Consider the following 19,016-nt stretch of genomic DNA (forward strand, 5'->3'; position numbering starts at 1 on the left):
GATCTATGTCGAAGTGACTTATTCTTAGTAATGATCCAGCTTCCTAATACGGCTGTTTGATGAGTGTAAAGACGGAGGGGTAAAGGAGGGGGTAAAGGAGAGAAGCAGGAACAGAGGATAAGGAGAGAAAAGGGGAAAGAGTACTAAGCCCCAGAGGAATTGCAGCGTAGGGACTTCTATTTATAGAGGCGGTACTAGAGCAGAAGAATGACAGGCATCTACTCTGTACCTGGAGCACCACTGCGCTCACAACAACACAAACAAACACAACCAAACATATGCATATTGATACACTTTTGGAACTAATTTCTCTCTTCCTTTTCTCAAGATACTTCCTGCTCTTTTCCTCTATTTAGTTTCTTCTTCTCTAACATACACACTTTAACATATATGGGGGAGCAAAGCTTGGCATATCATTTGACGAGTACGACTCAATGTATATCTGGTAATAAAGCTCTAGTGCGACGTGGAAGCAGTTGACAGCAAAAAAACAACATTGCTGTAGGATAGACTTTTTCTGAGCTTCTGAGTGGAAGCAAAGCAACCAACAAACATGACAACAAACATCTGTGCCTGTGCCGTAACTTATAAAAGTGTTTATGAGGAGCATCAATCTGTCCTATGACATATGTCACACCATCTCAAGCTGGTGAACTGCAACGTGGAGACAACTCCACCTCTTGTACCTTCGCCTCCTGCTTAATGACTCATCCGGTGACTCACAAAACCAAATTAATAATGGTGCGTGCACAACTAAAATGAATTATTAATTAGAGGTTTGAGATTACGTAATCAACTATTTGAGGTGCATGACACCCATTTGATACGAGTCAAAGGTGCTATTTGTCAGCTTCGATTACACTGATGAAGAAGTCTTGCGACCTCATTTTGCACCAGGCAGCCTTAGTGCCAAATTGTATAATGTGATTCGATGATTGAGTCAAGTGTTATTTAATGATTTAAAATACATAACTTTTGAGGGTATTGAACATTTGTACTAGGCTAGCTGCTTATGCCATGGTCCTCTTTTCAAGACCACATGTTATTGTACTCATACATAAATGTGTTTATTGTGCTGAGACACTTTTCTTAATTGCTGTAATTACAGGTACAAAATCCAGACTTATTTTTTAAAACCGCGATGGAGTGTACAGTGTGGCCTATAAAACACCATGCCATATATACTAAATATACACAAGGTAGAACTTGTGCAAGCAGATACTAAACAAAGGATGCTTTCAGTAATCACACTGTAGAGTTTTTAATCGCTCTCCTTGGCGCTGATATTATTTTTAAGGCTATCTTTGGATTTTATGAAATTTAAATAAGCTCACCCTCATTATTCTGTGGGCTCGAGACTACCACGCGTGTTTTGGCTAACATGCAAATGCCCCATAATGAAACTTAATGAAGTATGCTTGATCATCCCACAACTCCCTCAGGCTTTAAAAAAACTACTCATACTCTAAAGTTGATTCACATGTTGCTACTGGAATTAAAGGTATGTCTTTTATAGGACATATTTGTGCTTTACACACATGATCAAGAAGCAGTTGTAGCAGTTAGAGGATGCCAGTGAGGATGGAGTGTGTTAAGAGGCTTAGCACCACCTAGCTGGGCCCTGCTGGCGGCCCCTGGGCCCACCCTATGCTCTCATTATCCTCCTGACTCCCTCCACTCATCCTCCTTCACCAGTGGGACTAATCCAGACTGAGAGGGCAGTACCTGAACCTGGTAGAGGAGTCTTCGCATACAGACTCTGCTGCACACAAGCACATTGAGGTGTTGCAGCTACTGAGAGAACAAAATAGAAAACAATCAAGCTGTGAAGTGTCAAAATCATCAAAGTGTAAAACTTCAGTGGCTCGAAAACCCTGAGATATGAAATTATCGTTGGTGATTTAATAACCCACTCTGTCACAAACATGCACAGTAAGTTATACTGCATATATAATTGGCAAAAAGGGGCACATAATAAGTACTTTATTATTTGCCCCTTTTGTTTGTTTGTTTGTTTGTTCACCATGTAAAGCGGCCTTGGGTCCCTTGAAAGGCGCTATACAAATGTCATCTATTATTATTATAGTAAGTCACACGCATATTGATCTCAAATTGCTATTTTAATACGCAGTTCAGTACGCAGTACGCAGACTGTTTATACATCCATTACCGAGTTATAACATATCCCAAACTCGTCCCGGATATAACCAATAAATGACGCCTGCCACATGAAATGTTATTTATTTTTGCATTGATATTTGTATTTGATCCTTTCCTACACGTACATAGAGAATGTGGCAGGGGTGGTGGTAATGTGGGGGGTGCAACAGATTATTATATTGCATATTGTCCGGCAGTGGCTCAGTCAGTAGAGGCTTGGACTGTGAGCCGTAGGGTTGCCGGTTCAAGTCCCCGACCAGACCTAAATATGGAGTGTGGACTTCTACTTGGAGAGGTCCCAGTTCAACTCCTGCCCTGCCGTGGTGCCCTTGAGCAAGGCACCGGACATCCCCCTTCCCCCCCCCACTCCCATTGCTCCCCGGGCGCTGTGCAATAGCTGCCCACTGCTCCTAGTACTAGACTCCTGGTACTAGGATGGGTGAAAAGCAGAGAACACATTTCACTGTGTGTGCTGTGTGCTCTGCATGTGTGACCATTAAAGAGGGTTTCATCCCTCCCTATTCTATTCTATATTGTGTTCTTCAGTCTTATAATGCCTGTGAATCTTTTGTGCTTTTGGGAACTTGGCTTTTCAAGTTAAAATGAAGCTCGAGGCTATCCCACAGTGTATCAATCAGTGTGACTGAGGCTTGAAGATGCATGAAACAAGCTGGTGCGTTGAGGAGCTGCGGGGGGTTTTTCCCAGAGCTAAAAGGTCAGCAGAAATTCAGTGCAATTCTCATCCCTTGTTGCCATGCATAAAGCTTCTGTCAACAGACCTGGACCATCTGTCTTGTTATTTACCACATCCTTGTTTTTCCATAATCCAAAACCCCACTTCATGTTTCAGTGAAGAGCTGCATTTATGAATATGATAAAGAGACGACCAGTAATTAAGAGGCATAGTTTACAAACTATGCAGAAGTTAACTTTGTGAAGCTTTCTGGACTTCAACATATTTGCATCTTTTTTCTTAAGCCATTCAAACCTTTCTATTATTTTAGTTTCATGTATTAAAAGTTTGGTCCATGGTTTTGTTTTGCCTTGACAAGTCAGAGTCATGGAGGTGAAGTGATGTCAAATAAAAGGAATTTAAGTGATTATACTAGTGCACACAAAAAGGCTCATGCTAATCATGCATAGAGAATGGCTCCAACACCTAAAGTGAGGGCATCGTCTTTAATCAGAGGGTAATTTATTGAGTCCCATTTACGAAGCCATAATACTAGTGATCAAGCCCCTCAACCGTAAAATGCAATAAACTCGGAAGGTGTTTTGTGAACAAAGGCAAATAACAAGGCCCCACACATCATTATGTTCCCTTCATATCCCATTAGATTAGTTCCAAATGGGTTTGGGTTAAGGGAGTTATGCCACATACAGCCAGGGTCATGGGTAAGAATGTAAATGTATCATAACATGTCCTCATAACGCTGTTTGAATACTCAGCACTCGACCCTATACCACACCACCAGAAGCTAAACTGAATCACCCAATGTTTTAAAAGCTTAATATGTAAACAATGGTTGAATTTGCGAACGTCACGTTACAAACAGTCAGCTGGCTAGGCCATTACTGCAGATGCCAACCATCATCTTTCTAAAAATTTATTTCTCTTCAACGAGCAATTGAAGAGCCAGTTGCGACTACAAAATAAAACCTACATGGCGTAAGTGCTGAAATCTTATGAGAAATGGTACACATTCCACTTTACCTGAAGCAGAAAATTGTCAGGCAGTAGATGGCGGGAAGATGTAGCTGTATTTTGTCCCATACCATTTTTCACAAATGACTTCTCCCTCAACAGAGGCACAAATGCTTGTCCATCAGGGAGAACAAAGCCATGTAATTGGCTGCTTCCACACTTGAGCCCCAGATAGCACAATGTTAATAACAAACTGATGAGAAATTCATTAGGGCTCCAAATAAAAACAATCTCTCCTCGATAAGAAGCGAGTACATTATAATTAAACTGATGCCTCTCCGTTTTCATTAGGCCATGGAGCCAGGAAACCTGAAGACTAAACCACTGAGATGGATGCAATTAAGCATTGTTGTTTTACTACACATCTGAGTATACTAAGTATAAAACAGAGGCACCGGGTTAATACAATAGGTAGTCTGAGGGGATTGGTAAAGTCAGGAGCTAGCTAAACTGCTCTCTGGTAAGAGGAAGTTACAGACTGGAGAGTGAAATATGACATTTCACTCCATGTCTTGATCTTCCCATTACTTCGCGTGAATACTCGTCCCTTTCTTGCTATTCTTTCTACTCACATCTTTTTCTCAGCCTTCAACCTTGCCTTTCATCTCTCACTAAATGCCTTCCTCTTTGGTCCATCCTAACACTATGTATCTCTCTGTATGAATGTGAAATGGCTCGCTTCCTTCACAGACTTTTTAGAAGGCTAGCTTGGATCCCAGCAGAAAGGGAACACAAAGGGATAAGACCCACGGATGCCAGTGTACCTGTGTGCTGTGTTTGTTGTGGCAGTGGAGAGAACTGCTTGTTCCACTGATACACAGCCTTGTCTGCCCACTCAACTACTCAGACCAGGCCCAAAGAGTGAGATCAAGATTCAAATGCCCTGTCTCTTCCTATCACAGCACCATCACCACTGTTACACAAACAGATAAACCAGTGTCTGATTCATGCATGCAGATACCTGTTTATACACAAACATCACACAAAAAAGCAGAAATACAGACATGCACAAAATGAAAGCCTTGGGTGCAGAATAATATGAATGAGAACACTCAATATTCCCAGCCACCCTGAATTCTGAATTGTATTTCTATTAGATGTGTTGGACATAAAAGCACACAATGCCAAATATCCTTGCTTTAGAAAACCTTGCTTTGTCAGACAGTAACTTGTAGACAAAGGCAAAGGCTTCAATTTAGCAAACTTGAACCTAATGTGAAGCAGAAAAAACATGTTGTTTAAGAACAGTACAACCATTTATAAAGAGAGCCATTCATGCAATGACACTGGGTCAATTCACAGACAAATAACTGTGTACAAAATAAACATTATCCCAATGGCAAACAATAGGATTCTGCTTAATATGTACTAATTAGCCTGTTTATCACACGCATGCAGCAATATTCAATCATTCCTGCTTCCTATTCACTGGCATCCCATATACAAGTAACCATGACTAGGGGAAATGGCTGCCATACTTAAAACGTCAACGGAACATATGGATGGGTGAAGCTTGTGGTTTGACCTCAGGGAAAGAGGCAGCAACGGGTCACACTAATGTGGACCAATAATCTCTCCCGGAGTCATTAAGATGATCAATGCCATTCTAATGAGATAACATCTGGAACAAAGGACCCTAATAGCAGACAGCTGCTGGGCAAAGTGAGCTAATTAGGGGAACATTCAGCGATGCTAACTAATGCTGCAGTCATTGTGCCCAGGTTTTGGGTCCCACCCGCTTAACATCCAAAATACAACATGTTGAATATTTCATAACTCCTCTGATAACTAATCATGATACTGTAATATCAGTGGGTAACGCATGAGAGAGAAAGGGGGGAGGAAGAGAGACAGAAATACCACAACATCTCAGCTTGACATGAATGCTTATCGAGCGGCACTAAATTGGTCAATTATGGAGAAAATCTGTTTTGAGGTAACCTTTCAGCTTATTAAATAAGCTATAAATCAATCTTTAGGGCCGAATGAGTGGCTGGCTTTTAATGAGTGAACGTGTCTAATCTCTCTTTTTCTCTTTCCTTCTCTCATTCAGTGTGTGTGTGTGTGTGTGTGTGTGTGTGTGCGTGCGTGCGTGAACATACACTATGCTATTATAAACTATTAATAAGGTGATTAAGTGCAAAAACAACAGTGCAGTACTGTACAGTTCCACAACTTCCAAGTTACACGCGGGTGAATCAGGTGACTGTATGTGACTCTATTAGAGGGCACAAATGTGAAAATGCAGACAAAAGGTTCAGCTGCAGGATCCAATTAGTCTTTTGCTTATAAATTAAAAAATAATGGAGAGCAGCATCAAATAAAAACTTTGTAATAGTGTCTGTACAAGTCTTTGTTGATCACGGATCAATATAATTCCTATGAACAAAGAACATTGCGTAGCTTAATGGGATTTTAATACGGCATTATTTGTATTAGACCACAAAGCATTAATTACACATGTTAAGGTTTGGGAATTCCAATGAACACCGGCCGTGTATTCCCATACATGTCAACCACCATACACAACACACTGTCCTCCTTTCATATCAGTCTTAAACCTTTTTTTAAATGTGTTTGCTTCTTTGTTTAGAGAACTAAAAGTCAAACAGAAAATCACAATTATATATTATATATAATGAAAATATAAAAATATAATTAGAGATCTTCCCAATTGTGTAGCCAATCACATTACAAGCTTCCATGCTAATATATATAGTGAAAATCATTATGTCTACCCCTGAAGGTGGACTTAGAAATCATGGTATGGGACACACAATTTGCCTGTATCCTGTTGATTTACTTACAATCAAATCCTTCCCATGCAAAGACGGCATTGGCTCTAGAGTATTCAGCTGATTATACAAACTATAATTCAACTTAATTCATAGTAAAAAAAAAATTGTATTGCTCCAATTTCATAAATTCTGGTTCACACAAACACTACTGCTGTGTATGGAAGAGTTACTGTAACATCAGAAAGCTACATTAGCATGGGAGGTTATGGAAATAGGGAGAAATACCATCAGGTTTGAGTGCAGTCGACACCGCAACAGCACTATTCCTCAGAGAGCACGACAGCGGCGGGGAAAAGCTCCCAACTAACAGTAATTGGTTTTAAAATAATAGAATTCATTACAGTTATGGCGCTTGTTCAGAAATGCAAACAGGGGAAGAAAAAACATTCACAAGAGACTTGGGCTGAACTGCTTCACTAAAAACCACAGGGAGATGAAAGGCATAATTCAAATGACAATTTTAGAACCCTTAGTTCATTTATATCAGAAGCTCAGAAGATGTTGCCGGCATAATAACATCAAGATTTGTTTCTGTTCTTTTGTTCTACTTGCAGGGCTTGGAAGGAACTTTTTTCCCCTCTCAATTTCATTCTTTTGTGGTAGCAAATTCCTCCTCCTCACACAGAGACATGTGAGGTGACACACAAACAATCCAGCAAACAACACCCGTCGGCAGCCGAGACAGCCAACTGAAGGCTAACATGGGAAATCTTGACAGGAAGGAAGAAAAGCACCCCACACATGACACTGAATTTGCTGCTTGTCTTATTAAATGACTGTGTAATTATACACATCAGGGGTCTGCATTGTAAGGTACTGCGTTTTTATCCCAGCCAATAGCAAACCCTCAAGTCCGGCATCTCAGGTGTGAAAAAGACATTCACCTAATCAGCATTAAAAAGATCATCTCCCAAGCCAACTCGTGCCATAAAGAGACAGGTCAGCCATCTCAACGTGATTGGATGTCACCTCTCATGCTGGGTCTATAGCCAACATCAAGGACATCACCATTTGGAACCACATACATCTGCCATCAAATCAACCTCAGGCCAATATTAAGCAATTGGCCCCATTCTAAAAGGTGCTTGATGCATTTTGACCACCAATTGATAGAGCCTTATGTGAAAATAACAGCAGGGTGTTATGTTTTATTTTAGTCATATTTTGTGCCACGGTAACTGAAGAAAAACAAGACCAACATATGGTTGTGCATTAAAAATTGATGGGGTATGTTAGTGAGGACACCTGAGCTGAATGACAAGGTGGAAGCAGTCGACATAGCGAGCACAGCGTGTGTGGGGAAGCAAAGACGTGTCACAATGTCTATGATGAAAACACCCTTAAATGAAAGCTATACCTAACCTGAGAGCACGTTTCAGCAGAACACAGAATCTGTGTCATGTCAAAAGCTCAGGGTGTCAATATACAAATATGGCTTTCATGGAGAGATGGGGTCAAAAGAGATAGAGATTTTGATGTTCATATCTCGGAGGGAAAGCAACTGCAGCGGAATAACAAAAAGAGTAAGACAGTGATGTGGTGTCAGTCTGCTGGCATAATATATAAGGGGGATAAACAGAGGGAACCAGAAGGAAAGACAGTGATATGGTGAGGTTCTCTAAACATAACTGATGTGTTGTTGGTGTGGGACTGAATATGTTCATCAGTGTGGGGCCAGTCTAATAAATAATTCAGGTATGACTGCATAAAAGAGCGGTCAATACAACAGGTTTCGTCGATAGCAAGTAAGATACGACGTGTTTAGTTATTGGCCCTTGTCGCGAAAGTGAGGCGTTTAAAAGGAAAAAAAGTCTGCATGGACTCAGTACAGGTTAGCTGTCTCTTATGTCAGAAGCAGTCTCACTTCTGAATCTGTTCACAGGAAAGATAATAATGATGAATCTGTTCTTTATCCCCTCTCTGTCTAAGGTAGGAGGGTAAAAGTATTGATCAGAAAAGACTGACCAATCTGAACGCCGTTGAGCCATTTCACACTTATTCTCGCCTTTAAAGATCATACGTCTAACAAATGGCATTAGTGGCGTTACGTGGGCTGAGAGAAACCCATTAGGTCAATTCCATAGCAACAATGTGGCATTTCTAGCCCTATGCACTGCACCAACTGGCCAATGCAATGGGCACCCACTGCCACCATGTGCTAGCCATCAGTACTACAACACTGGCAGGAGAACTGCAGCTGTTCCCGCATCTGGTCATTCATGGTCATGGTCTGCCTTTACTCAGACAGCTACTATACGGGTCTGAGAATAATACACTAACAAGCCAACAGAATAAGATCAAATGTTATCAGCGCTGTCAAACATCCTCAAAGAACTTCACAATAGTTTGTTTGCCTTTTAGACACAGCAACAAAGTGTCGCACAGCACGCTGAAAAAAAAGAGACCATCTTATTTGCATAAAGCTTAGACCAGTTTGGCCGTTGAAGATATAGCCAGCATGCATGATCAGGAGCTAATGCCAACTCGGTCAGTATTTACCCTCCTTCTCAGCTTATGCTTTACCATCCAGGCGTAACGTAAATCATAGCAGCTTGTGGCGTTATATCTAACACATGGATAGTTGATCTGTACTCAAGTTCAGTCAATCTATTATTATTGTAATAGTGAGGAGCAGGCAATCAACCAGATGCGTGCTACTGGTCAACAGCTAAAAAGCAAAACGGCTTGAAGGCTGACAATTTAAAAGTAATGCCCATCTCTCCTGAGCACCCTTAGAATGAAACTGCAAGCCAGACAATATCCCAGCAAGTGATCTGGCCTTGATCATGTCACAAATCATTACAACAGAGAGCTGTCTGGGGAATCGGGGGGGGGGAACCTGGCTGTTGATGAGGCGATTATGTGGCTTTACCCTTGTGCGTCCAAGTATGACAGCGCTATGAAAACACAGTAGCTGATAGGCAGAGACTGTACCTTGTTAGTCAGTGTTGTGCTGAGTGGACTAGTTGGCTGAGCAGTAAGGCGCTCCCACAGGGCCTGGTGGGCTTACTGCGAGAGCAGGGGGGGGGGATTATAAGCAGGCCATCAATGTGACTTCTTCTAACCCGACAGCTACAACAACTTTGGTTTCCTCTCATGTTGACCAGAGGTCCTTGTCTACAGCTCCCACTCTATGTTTTTATTTTCCTCAAACCTTGCATTGTGTCAGTTTTAAGACAGATATAGTCGATATCACCAAGGTCTATGCTTATGCTGTTGTGTACAACGGTACATTGGAATGCAAGTCTCGCTATTTTCAGAGTGAAGTCTGCATCTGGAACGATTAGAAAAGCAAGAGGAGAGACTCTGGCAAGGTTACGAACAGAAGTGCATTATCACATCACCCACTGCAAGCATTCTCCAAGATAACATCTAGAAAAAGCAGACAACTCCATCAACCAAAGCAAATAACTTACTAAATATACACAGATGTAGAGAAGGATATCAAAAAGCTAAAGGAGCAAATAAAGAAATTGGGAGTGACGGGAGGAGCAGGCAACCATAAAACATGGGGATACACAGAATTTCACAGCTGTGTGAACAGTTAAAGCAGATGCGATGGGATGTGATGGTGGATGCATACAGAGAGGCGGGTTGTAAAAATATGCTATAAAGTTTATGGAGCCTAATGCAGCCCTGCAGGAGCCTCCTGCCGAGCTGAGCATGCCGACAGTGCCGTTGAGTGTGTGACAGAGCTGTGGGGGAGAGATGTACAACTGAGAGCATAGCCAGTATTCACAAGCTCCATCACTGGTGTGGGGATGAGCATACAGTACATCAAATGCACAGGAATGCAATCAACAGAACTATTCCTTCCCCTTCTCTATCTGTTCTGGGCAATATCTAAATCCAGCCTGGAATATCAAAGTCTATTGAAACTGCATGGAGAAAAAAGTACTACTTACTACTGCACAGGACATATAAGCATGTGCACACACCAACACAAATAAAGACCATTGCCAAAACCACTGTTCAATCCAATATCAGCATACTGTGACCACTTCATCCTTTCATGTTTCCTTCAAAATAACAAGATCCAGCTCTCCCCGTCTGATTGAAGAGGAATGATTGTTTCTGCCTTTGAAAAGACATATGTTGTATAGAGAGATGTGTGAGGGGAGAAGGAGAAAAAGGTAGGAGAGAAGGAAGAATGAAAAACAGCAAACCAAGATGAAAATGCTGATGGAAAAGGAACCTATTGTTCTCATTCTCAGAGAGTGCTAATGTTGAATTAATCCTTCCTTCACGGCCATCCCTCTGACACAGCTAAACTTGTGACTCTTCTAAATCCAGCTGTGAACACCTGAAGAAGAGCCACTAGCAACATTAATTTTGAAATCATATGTACACATTCAAACCTGCACTTCAGCACAATGAAGCTTATTGCAGCAGTAAGGCACTATTAATCAAAATGTGTTGCTTCACCTAGTCCAATACGACGTCTAGGAGTATTTAGAGAGATGTTATAATCCTAAATAAAACGGTCATCCTGGGGTGCTCTAGTCTAGGCAACTGCAGTACGACTGATGGCCCTTACAATATAAAGGGTTTAAAAAAACATTGAGGAATTTAAATCTTGAAGTAATAATGCTCAGGCAACTGGAAAGTAAACTTCCCTTTCACTAAAACAATTGGCCCTGGTTTTTGCTCCAACAAACAGGAATGGCTGTGTACCAAATCTAGAAGCTGACAGCCAAGGTAGAATAACATGACATAGATTAAATGAATTCATTACAATGGCAACAACTGTGGGGGATACTATTTTTGTCAAACTGCTTTAAAATGTTATTACTTAAAATCTTGCCACACATTTTGTACAGTTGGCATAAAAACAAGTACATTTGAACACTCAGCGCCACCATACCAAATTCTGAGTACTAAGTAGGGCTGTGCGATTATGGCAAAAATCATAATCACGATTATTTGGGTCAATAATTGATATCACGATTATTAAATACGATTATTCATTGACTTTGAAAACATCCATTTATTGAACTTTTAAATACAAATAATAATTTGAACAGTATCTTTTTAACTGTTGATTACCCTGAATGTATAATTCAACTGAAAAACCAATACTAAAATAAATGATATATTTATATTTACATTTAAATAAATAATATCAAAATAATAAATACCAATAAACAAGATCAACAAATATTTTGGAGCGCACTTCCACAAGCTACTAAACATATATAAATATGATAAATACAAATAAATGAGACCAAAATTAATTAGATCAAATATGTTGCAGTGCACTGTCACAACCTAGCAAAGCAAAATAATAGTTTTTTCCGATTATGTTGTTTTCGTAATTGTGGCAGGCCAAAATCGTAATTGCGATTAAAATATGATTAATTGCACAGCCCTAGTACCAAGGTATTGGTTATTCCACCAGCATGGAGGTGTTAACCTACACATGACCACACTCTAAAACCTCCTATTACAGGAAGGTACCTTGAAATAGAATTTCCATCTGATTATACCTGAAAAGCATTTGATTAGGTGAAAGAGCAAATATTTGATATCTATTAAAAACACCCGACTACAGATTTTCAGATACGGCATTCAAAATAATTAAATTAATTAATCCTCCCTCATCTCACTCCCAGACAACTTTTTATGTCCATCAGATGAACTCTGAAATGGGCTTTCAGCCAATCAAAGAAACATCTTATTCAAACAGTCCCCTTGAGAGCATGTTTCCTTGATCTTAATTTAAGATAGAATCTATGGTGAACACTGGCATGGGAGGCACATGCTATTGATTCATTTTTCATTGCCGTTCTTTTTAAACACCAAGGACATGTGCCACATCAAATCTGCTCAACCCTCAGCACCCCGTTTAATGGCTTGTTTGAAACAAAACAGTCTTTTGAGGTATTTGGTTTTAAAAGGTAAAGAGGGGAATAAAAGAGGAAGGGTGCCTTGATTTCCTTTCAGGCTCACCATATTTCTTTTTTTGTGTAGGTCCTTTGTAAGCACTCCTGGCATAGTGAACGAGCACTTGATTGGAGTTAAAGAGGAGCCAGATGTCTGCGTGTCCTTTCAAGGCAACTCTCTCTTTCTGTCTCCCTCGTTTCTCATCTGGATGCTTTGCAATCTATAACTACTTATGTACTGGTAATAATACATTCAGTAAATCATCAGCAGTTACACATAGAGGTGAACATGGTAAGAGCACAGGTAACAAGATAAACATACATTTTATCATGAATATTTATAAAATGTTAGATTGTACTTTTTCAAATTGTTGATTGTTCTTGTTCTTTTTCTAAATATATTTTTAACTTTGGGTTTTTGAGAGCCCATGAACTGTAAATGCTTTTGATAGGAATTTGTCTTTAAGAGAATAAATATTTGATACATTTAAAAGTGAAAAAACTGTGATTTCTTTTAGAAGTACTTTGGAATACACATTTACTAGAGCAAACTGAAAAAAGCAATAGTGGGATACAAATACCTCACATTCATTTTTAGTAAATTACATTCTTCATCTCAACTCGATAATGAGGAAAACATTTCAAGGTTTAAGGCTTGTCCAATATTCTGCTTGAAAAACACACAAAAAAAAAAAAACATATTTTAATTTGAAATGTTGCCCAATATACAGCCACACAGAGCACTTGCTCTGAGATTCATTTAATGAAAACGAATGTAGCCTTGTAGTCATTCTAAACTACATTCAATGACAAACAAATGTTAGACTTTAGATGTTATGTTATTTTCGCAATTTTTATTTTCTCACGATTTCCGCCTTATTTCACATCTGTACTCAGTATTGTAAAGAACCTTTTTAATTGGGAGACATCATTATACAACCATACATCAGGAAAAAAGGTTGATGTTAAAACATGTTCTTGGCAGCTTTGAAAAATGCATTATAATCTTGGAGAAAACTAAAACCTTCTGTAAAACGATATCAGTTAGAGTACAGCAAGCAGACCATTGGATCTATTCTCTCAGGTCGGAGGTTTGTTTGGCTATTTTGTCAAATTCACATACTGACAGCTATACACAGAGATGTACAGGTTTACACAACCGCACTAACCATCACTGCCTGACATCTCAGAGTTGACCAGCATGTTACCATGGATATAAGCAGTCAACTGTCCAGTAATACAGATATTGATCACCTCCCTATGGTCTGGAGATTGCTGCTTTTCAGCACATGGAGCACACACCCTTTTTCCCGCTCATGTGTGCTCCGGCACTCATAGTCTCAGCAGCATTCCATCTGAGCTGCAGAACCTGTCAATGTCTGTGCAGAGAGACAGAGGTCTGCTCTCACAGTAGCACTGCAGGAGTCATTGATGGATTGTTACGGCGTGGCCCTTGACTTGTGACGTAAATCAGGCCAATCTTTACAGAGACTGACGCTATAAAAGCGCCGTAGTAATCAATAGGCGCCTGCAGCAGAACTGCAAAAGAAGAGGTGTGTCGTCCAACTTGCCTGCGGGATGCTGTTACCCAGGTAGGTGTGCTGCTCATATTTCCTTCAATCTTGCTTAAGGAGGTGGAGAGAGCATATGAGACATAGCTGTGTTGCACACTTACACGCTGGTCAGACTGGATTACAGCCAATTCACACGGTCTTCTAGTCCCATCTCATTCTCTACTGGGAGAGGGGAAAGTGCCAGAGAGATTTCATGCCTGAGACAGAAGAGTTACAGTTGTATGTTCCCCATAGACAATCCTAACCAACACTCTGCTACCAGCACATCTGAGAGCACTCTATCCCGCCGACGCACGCTGACAGTGTGAAAATGAAAATCTGCCAGCAAAGCAGGGAGCTAACTGTAGCCCAAAATCGGCTAACCAGGCTAAACGCCCTCCTTTTTTCCACTTTAAGGGGGGGGGGGGTTTCAGGGATCACAGCAGCATTCAGTATGTAAGCCAGAGGACTACTGCTACAGGATTGACACAGAGGTTACAAAGGTCAAGTCCAATGCTTCAGTTTGCTATTGAGTTAAAGACAATTCTTGATAACCAGGATCCTTGGTATCGGTGACATGGTTTGAAGAACAGCTGAAAAGTAGGCCTCCTCTACATCTCAGATCAGCATTCATGATACAAGCTGGGATAATTCTCTCATATTCCATTTACAGAACACAATGTGGCTATTGCTCCTGATCGAGAGCTTCTCTGTCCACGTCCTGACAGGCCAAGCTGAAAAACCCACTCTTCTCACTGAAATAACCAAGTACAAAAGAACAGTTTGACAAAGGAGGGAAAGAAAGAAGGAGAAAATGCAATCGATACAAAATGTCTCTGTAAAATGCCTCAAAGAACAAGGTTTTGTCTGAGAGCATTGGCAGGCTAGAGGCCAGGTCACAGTGTGCTGCTCGGCCTTCCCTTTATTCCTGTTAAGCTTGAGAGTCCACTTAAACCTTACGAAGCTCTCAAAAGGCAATGGAATACAATTTAAAGTGACAATTCAAACACTTGCTAAACCAATAACAGCGTTTCCTTTTTTATAAAAAAAACATCTGAACCCATTTTTTAACAAGGTTCTGCTTAATGGAATCTTGAGGGGAAATAAGCAAGAGGTATATTATTGAGGAGACACTTAAAGTTAAACCTATAAAAGTATAGAATACATTTAATGTGTTAAGATTATACAGGTCTTTGGTACGCTAGGACAGGATTAAGTGAAATGGCATTAACAACAAAAACTGCATTGGTCAAATGAATCTTGTGCTCCAATTTCTTTGAGACAGAGAGACAGTTCTTCACAGCAAATTCAAATATATTGCCAGTGAAGAAAATGTTAACTAAACTAATATAGTCTAATATTTCTGTTTGATGCAGAAAAGATGTACTTGTGAATGTGGGCTCATAGCCTTATGGAGTAATATATATACTCCGAACGAGTTGCGTCTCATATAAAGAAATAAACACAGTTCAAAACCATTTAGATGCAACATGTTTGATAAAAAGATTAGATTGCAAATTATGCGTATGTGTATAAAAGCTATCAATCTTTGTTGGCATCACAACACTTAAATGCTAATGGCGAAAAATAACAACAAAACGCCTCACACTTCTTTTCAGGCTGTTTCATTTCAAAATCTCTCATTTGAAACTGCTGCCATTTACATGAAGGAATTGTGTTGGCAAGTTATGGCTTTTCCAAATGACAGCCCGTTAGCAATATGAGGGCTGAACATTTAAATCCAAAACATAAAAATGACCTTACTTACACAGTTTGGAACATTACCCTCAACATCTACCCAAATAAGATATAGTATGTGTGTGGTGTGTGTATGTGTGTATTTAAAGTGGGAGAATGAAGACAGATACACAGAGGGAACAACATCCAGAAGCCAAATAAATAATGGGCTACTTACCGGAACTTTGCTTCCAGTTATCTGCATGCAGCGATCAGCGGAGAAGGTTAATGTGCAAAAAGACACAAATCACAAAGCACAATCATTAGTAGGCCAAAGGATCTTTTCTAATACACGTTGAGGCATTAGCGTAGCTTGTGTGAGATCACAAATACACTATACAACACAAATATTTACGCCAACAAGAAAACATTTAAAAATATATGCACATACTGAAGATAATGTCTGTGTTTGGCAGCTGCAATTTTCAAATCTCCAAATCAATAATAAGATAAGGTAAATGTGGATAAAGGAAAAAAAAATTGCAAAGCGTGTACCTCACAAAAAGTATGATGTTATTAGCAGGCCCCATGTAACTAACTGGCTGGTGTATATTCACACATGTATTCCCTTTAAGATTAAGAGGCTGCAGAGGGACTACTTGTGCCGATATCAATCAGCTGCCAATAACGTTTGGTTTCCGGTGTCAACATTGTGTGGCAGAGCTACCGTGAACCTATGCAGTCAGCACGATTCTCGGAGTTTAACCTTGTTATCTGTCAATAGTGGCAGGGAGCAGGATTGTTTTTTATTACTGCAACTGTGGTCCTTGTTTCACAGTAGGAGGGTGTCTGTCGGCAGAGTAAATGTATTCTATACTGTGACTGAGCGCTTCTTTCTCTGCTACATTTTTCTGACAAAATGTGTTTTGATTGCAGGAAGTTACAGGACATATTGAGCTCCTTGTTTTCTAGCCCTTTCTTTATATGGCGTTTCCATCCCCTCCCAACCGCGCCTCCTCCAAACTCTTATCTCCTTTCCCATTTCTTTTATTGTCACTCTCCAACTTTTCAACTCTGTGGCCATTTGATGCGTGATTACCCCTCTACCAAGAGTTTATGAGAGCCATAACGTCTGTTTTACATGTGCCATCTCGCACACACTACTTTTGAACCATTCTGTGAATCCACATTTCATTTGCTTTCTAGTGAAGGCAGAATGTTACTGTCTACCACTTGGGAATATTTTACCGTAACACTGCAGGCTAGACACCTCGATACGAGTCACACTTACGTGACTCCACTTTCACAGATGTTGAGGACATTGGATACATATTTTTGAATCTTATTTGAGAGCAGCTTGACCAAAATATCAGACACCATCTTGAGCGTGCACAGACAAGAATCAGGGAGGAGCTCGAGGGGGAAAAGCACAGTTTCTTTCACAACTTTCTATTTTCAATACAATGTAACACCTTGTCGTAAAAGAAAAAGGGTGAACTATTTTGAAGTTCAAAAGTAATCATTGAGTAAGGTAATACTACCTAAGATTTGATATTAGGCATCTTTTACACTACAGGGAAAAAAAGGTCGCTGTACATAAGTGTGTACATTTTTCTGCTCAAATGATATACTTATTGCAAAACCAAACATTTAAAAAAAGGATTTAAACGATCTAAAATCCAGGCCCTATAAAAAAAAAAGTAAAAACATCCTTTTGATTAGAACAGCATGAATAACACTGGACAATCCCCCTCACAAGACCCTGCCATCGCAAGCTTCCTACATCACAGACACAGCATGTTTGACTTGAAAGAAATGATTCATTGACAGTGGATGAAGCCAATTTTTGGAGAAATAAGCAATTGTATTAGTGTGATGATGAATTGTGGCAGATGTAATGATTTTGGCAGACATTTACAGCGAGAAGAAAGAACAAGAAAGGAAGTGAGAGGGAAAGGCAACTGTTCATGCAAAGCCAATGGTCAAGGACGTCCACAACACTCTCCAACAAAAGAGCTGGATTCCATTGGAACAGTTCAAATTAACTGAGCTACCGATGTGCAGCTCTCCCATGAACATAGAGAAAGAAAAGATTGGGCTTTCCTTTGAGAGAGATAGGCAAAAGTAAACAGTATAAAGTATATTTTAGCCTTTTTTTCCAAATACCAATAACTTGGACCGAGTCTTAGTTAGAATAACTAAGACAGATCGTGTTATAGACATAGCCTTTTGTGGTAATTCAACATGCATGAATAATGAAATGAAAGAAAGTTGTATAATCTAAAGGAAACCTCAATCACGCTATTCAACAAGCTTACAGTTTTCCCTTCTTGTTACAGAAAGGAATAAGGTTGCTTTTTGTTGGGCACCGAAGCCCTTTCTCATTTGAGTCTGCAGGGACAAACATGAAAAAGGCAACACAGTGTTTGGAAATACTTCAACAAATGCTTTCAGTTTTAAACCTTTCAAGCATTTTTAAAGTCTCATAATAGGGCAGCATAGAGAAGATTGAACTCAGTGATTTTTTGAGTTTGTAAGGAAACTACTTAAATAAATCCCTATCTTTCAAAATGTTCTATTGGGACCTCAAAACAACATCAAGAAGAAACCAAACAGGAAATTGAGATGAGAGTGTGTTAAACCCTTCCAAAGACCCTAAAACTGTAAGTCACAATGCAGGATACAAATTTAGAAAAAAGACTGCAATGCATTACCAGTGAAGGCACCATGACAAAACAAGACACCCCAACACGTCCAAAATCCACCACGCCCAAATCCATCACTATTTAGTTTTTCAATGCAACATTAGCCCCATATAATGCCTTACCCTGAAAGAGAAATACATTTGAGTTATGGGATGCTTTAGTACATACAGGCTCATGAAGTATGGAGGAAAGACAAAAACAGAGCAGTTGCTTAGAGAGGCCAAGTTTACACTAAAACGTGCCATTCAAATACTTTAAAAAAGGTTTGTATTTTTTTAAAGAAATGTCATACTTTTAAATCTAAACTAAAAACACACTTCTTCTCTCTGGCTTTCTAGTTAGAGCGGAGCACGACTCCTGACTTTTCTGTGTGTTTTATTTTTATTTTGTTTAATATATCTGTTGTAATTTATTGTCGTTTATTGTGATTGTAGTAATGTGTTTTTATTACATGTACAGCACTTTGGCTCGAGCAAAAATCGCTTTTAAATGTGCTATATAAATAAAACCTGATTTGATTTGATTTGATACTTCCG

The 19,016-nt window shown here is 39.7% G+C and overlaps 1 protein-coding gene across 1 annotated transcript in view; it reads right to left on the minus strand.

The window, feature by feature from the left end:
- Positions 1-19,016, minus strand: part of diaph2 (diaphanous-related formin 2) — a 341,446-nt gene that overhangs the window by 298,652 nt on the left and 23,778 nt on the right. The window contains 1 exon segment of the mRNA XM_034137301.1: positions 16,014-16,034. Coding sequence (XP_033993192.1) covers positions 16,014-16,034 — 21 coding nt within the window.

The sequence above is a fragment of the Trematomus bernacchii genome, unplaced genomic scaffold, assembly GCF_902827165.1.
Source record: "Trematomus bernacchii unplaced genomic scaffold, fTreBer1.1, whole genome shotgun sequence".
In the NCBI taxonomy this organism is placed as follows: domain Eukaryota; kingdom Metazoa; phylum Chordata; class Actinopteri; order Perciformes; family Nototheniidae; genus Trematomus; species Trematomus bernacchii.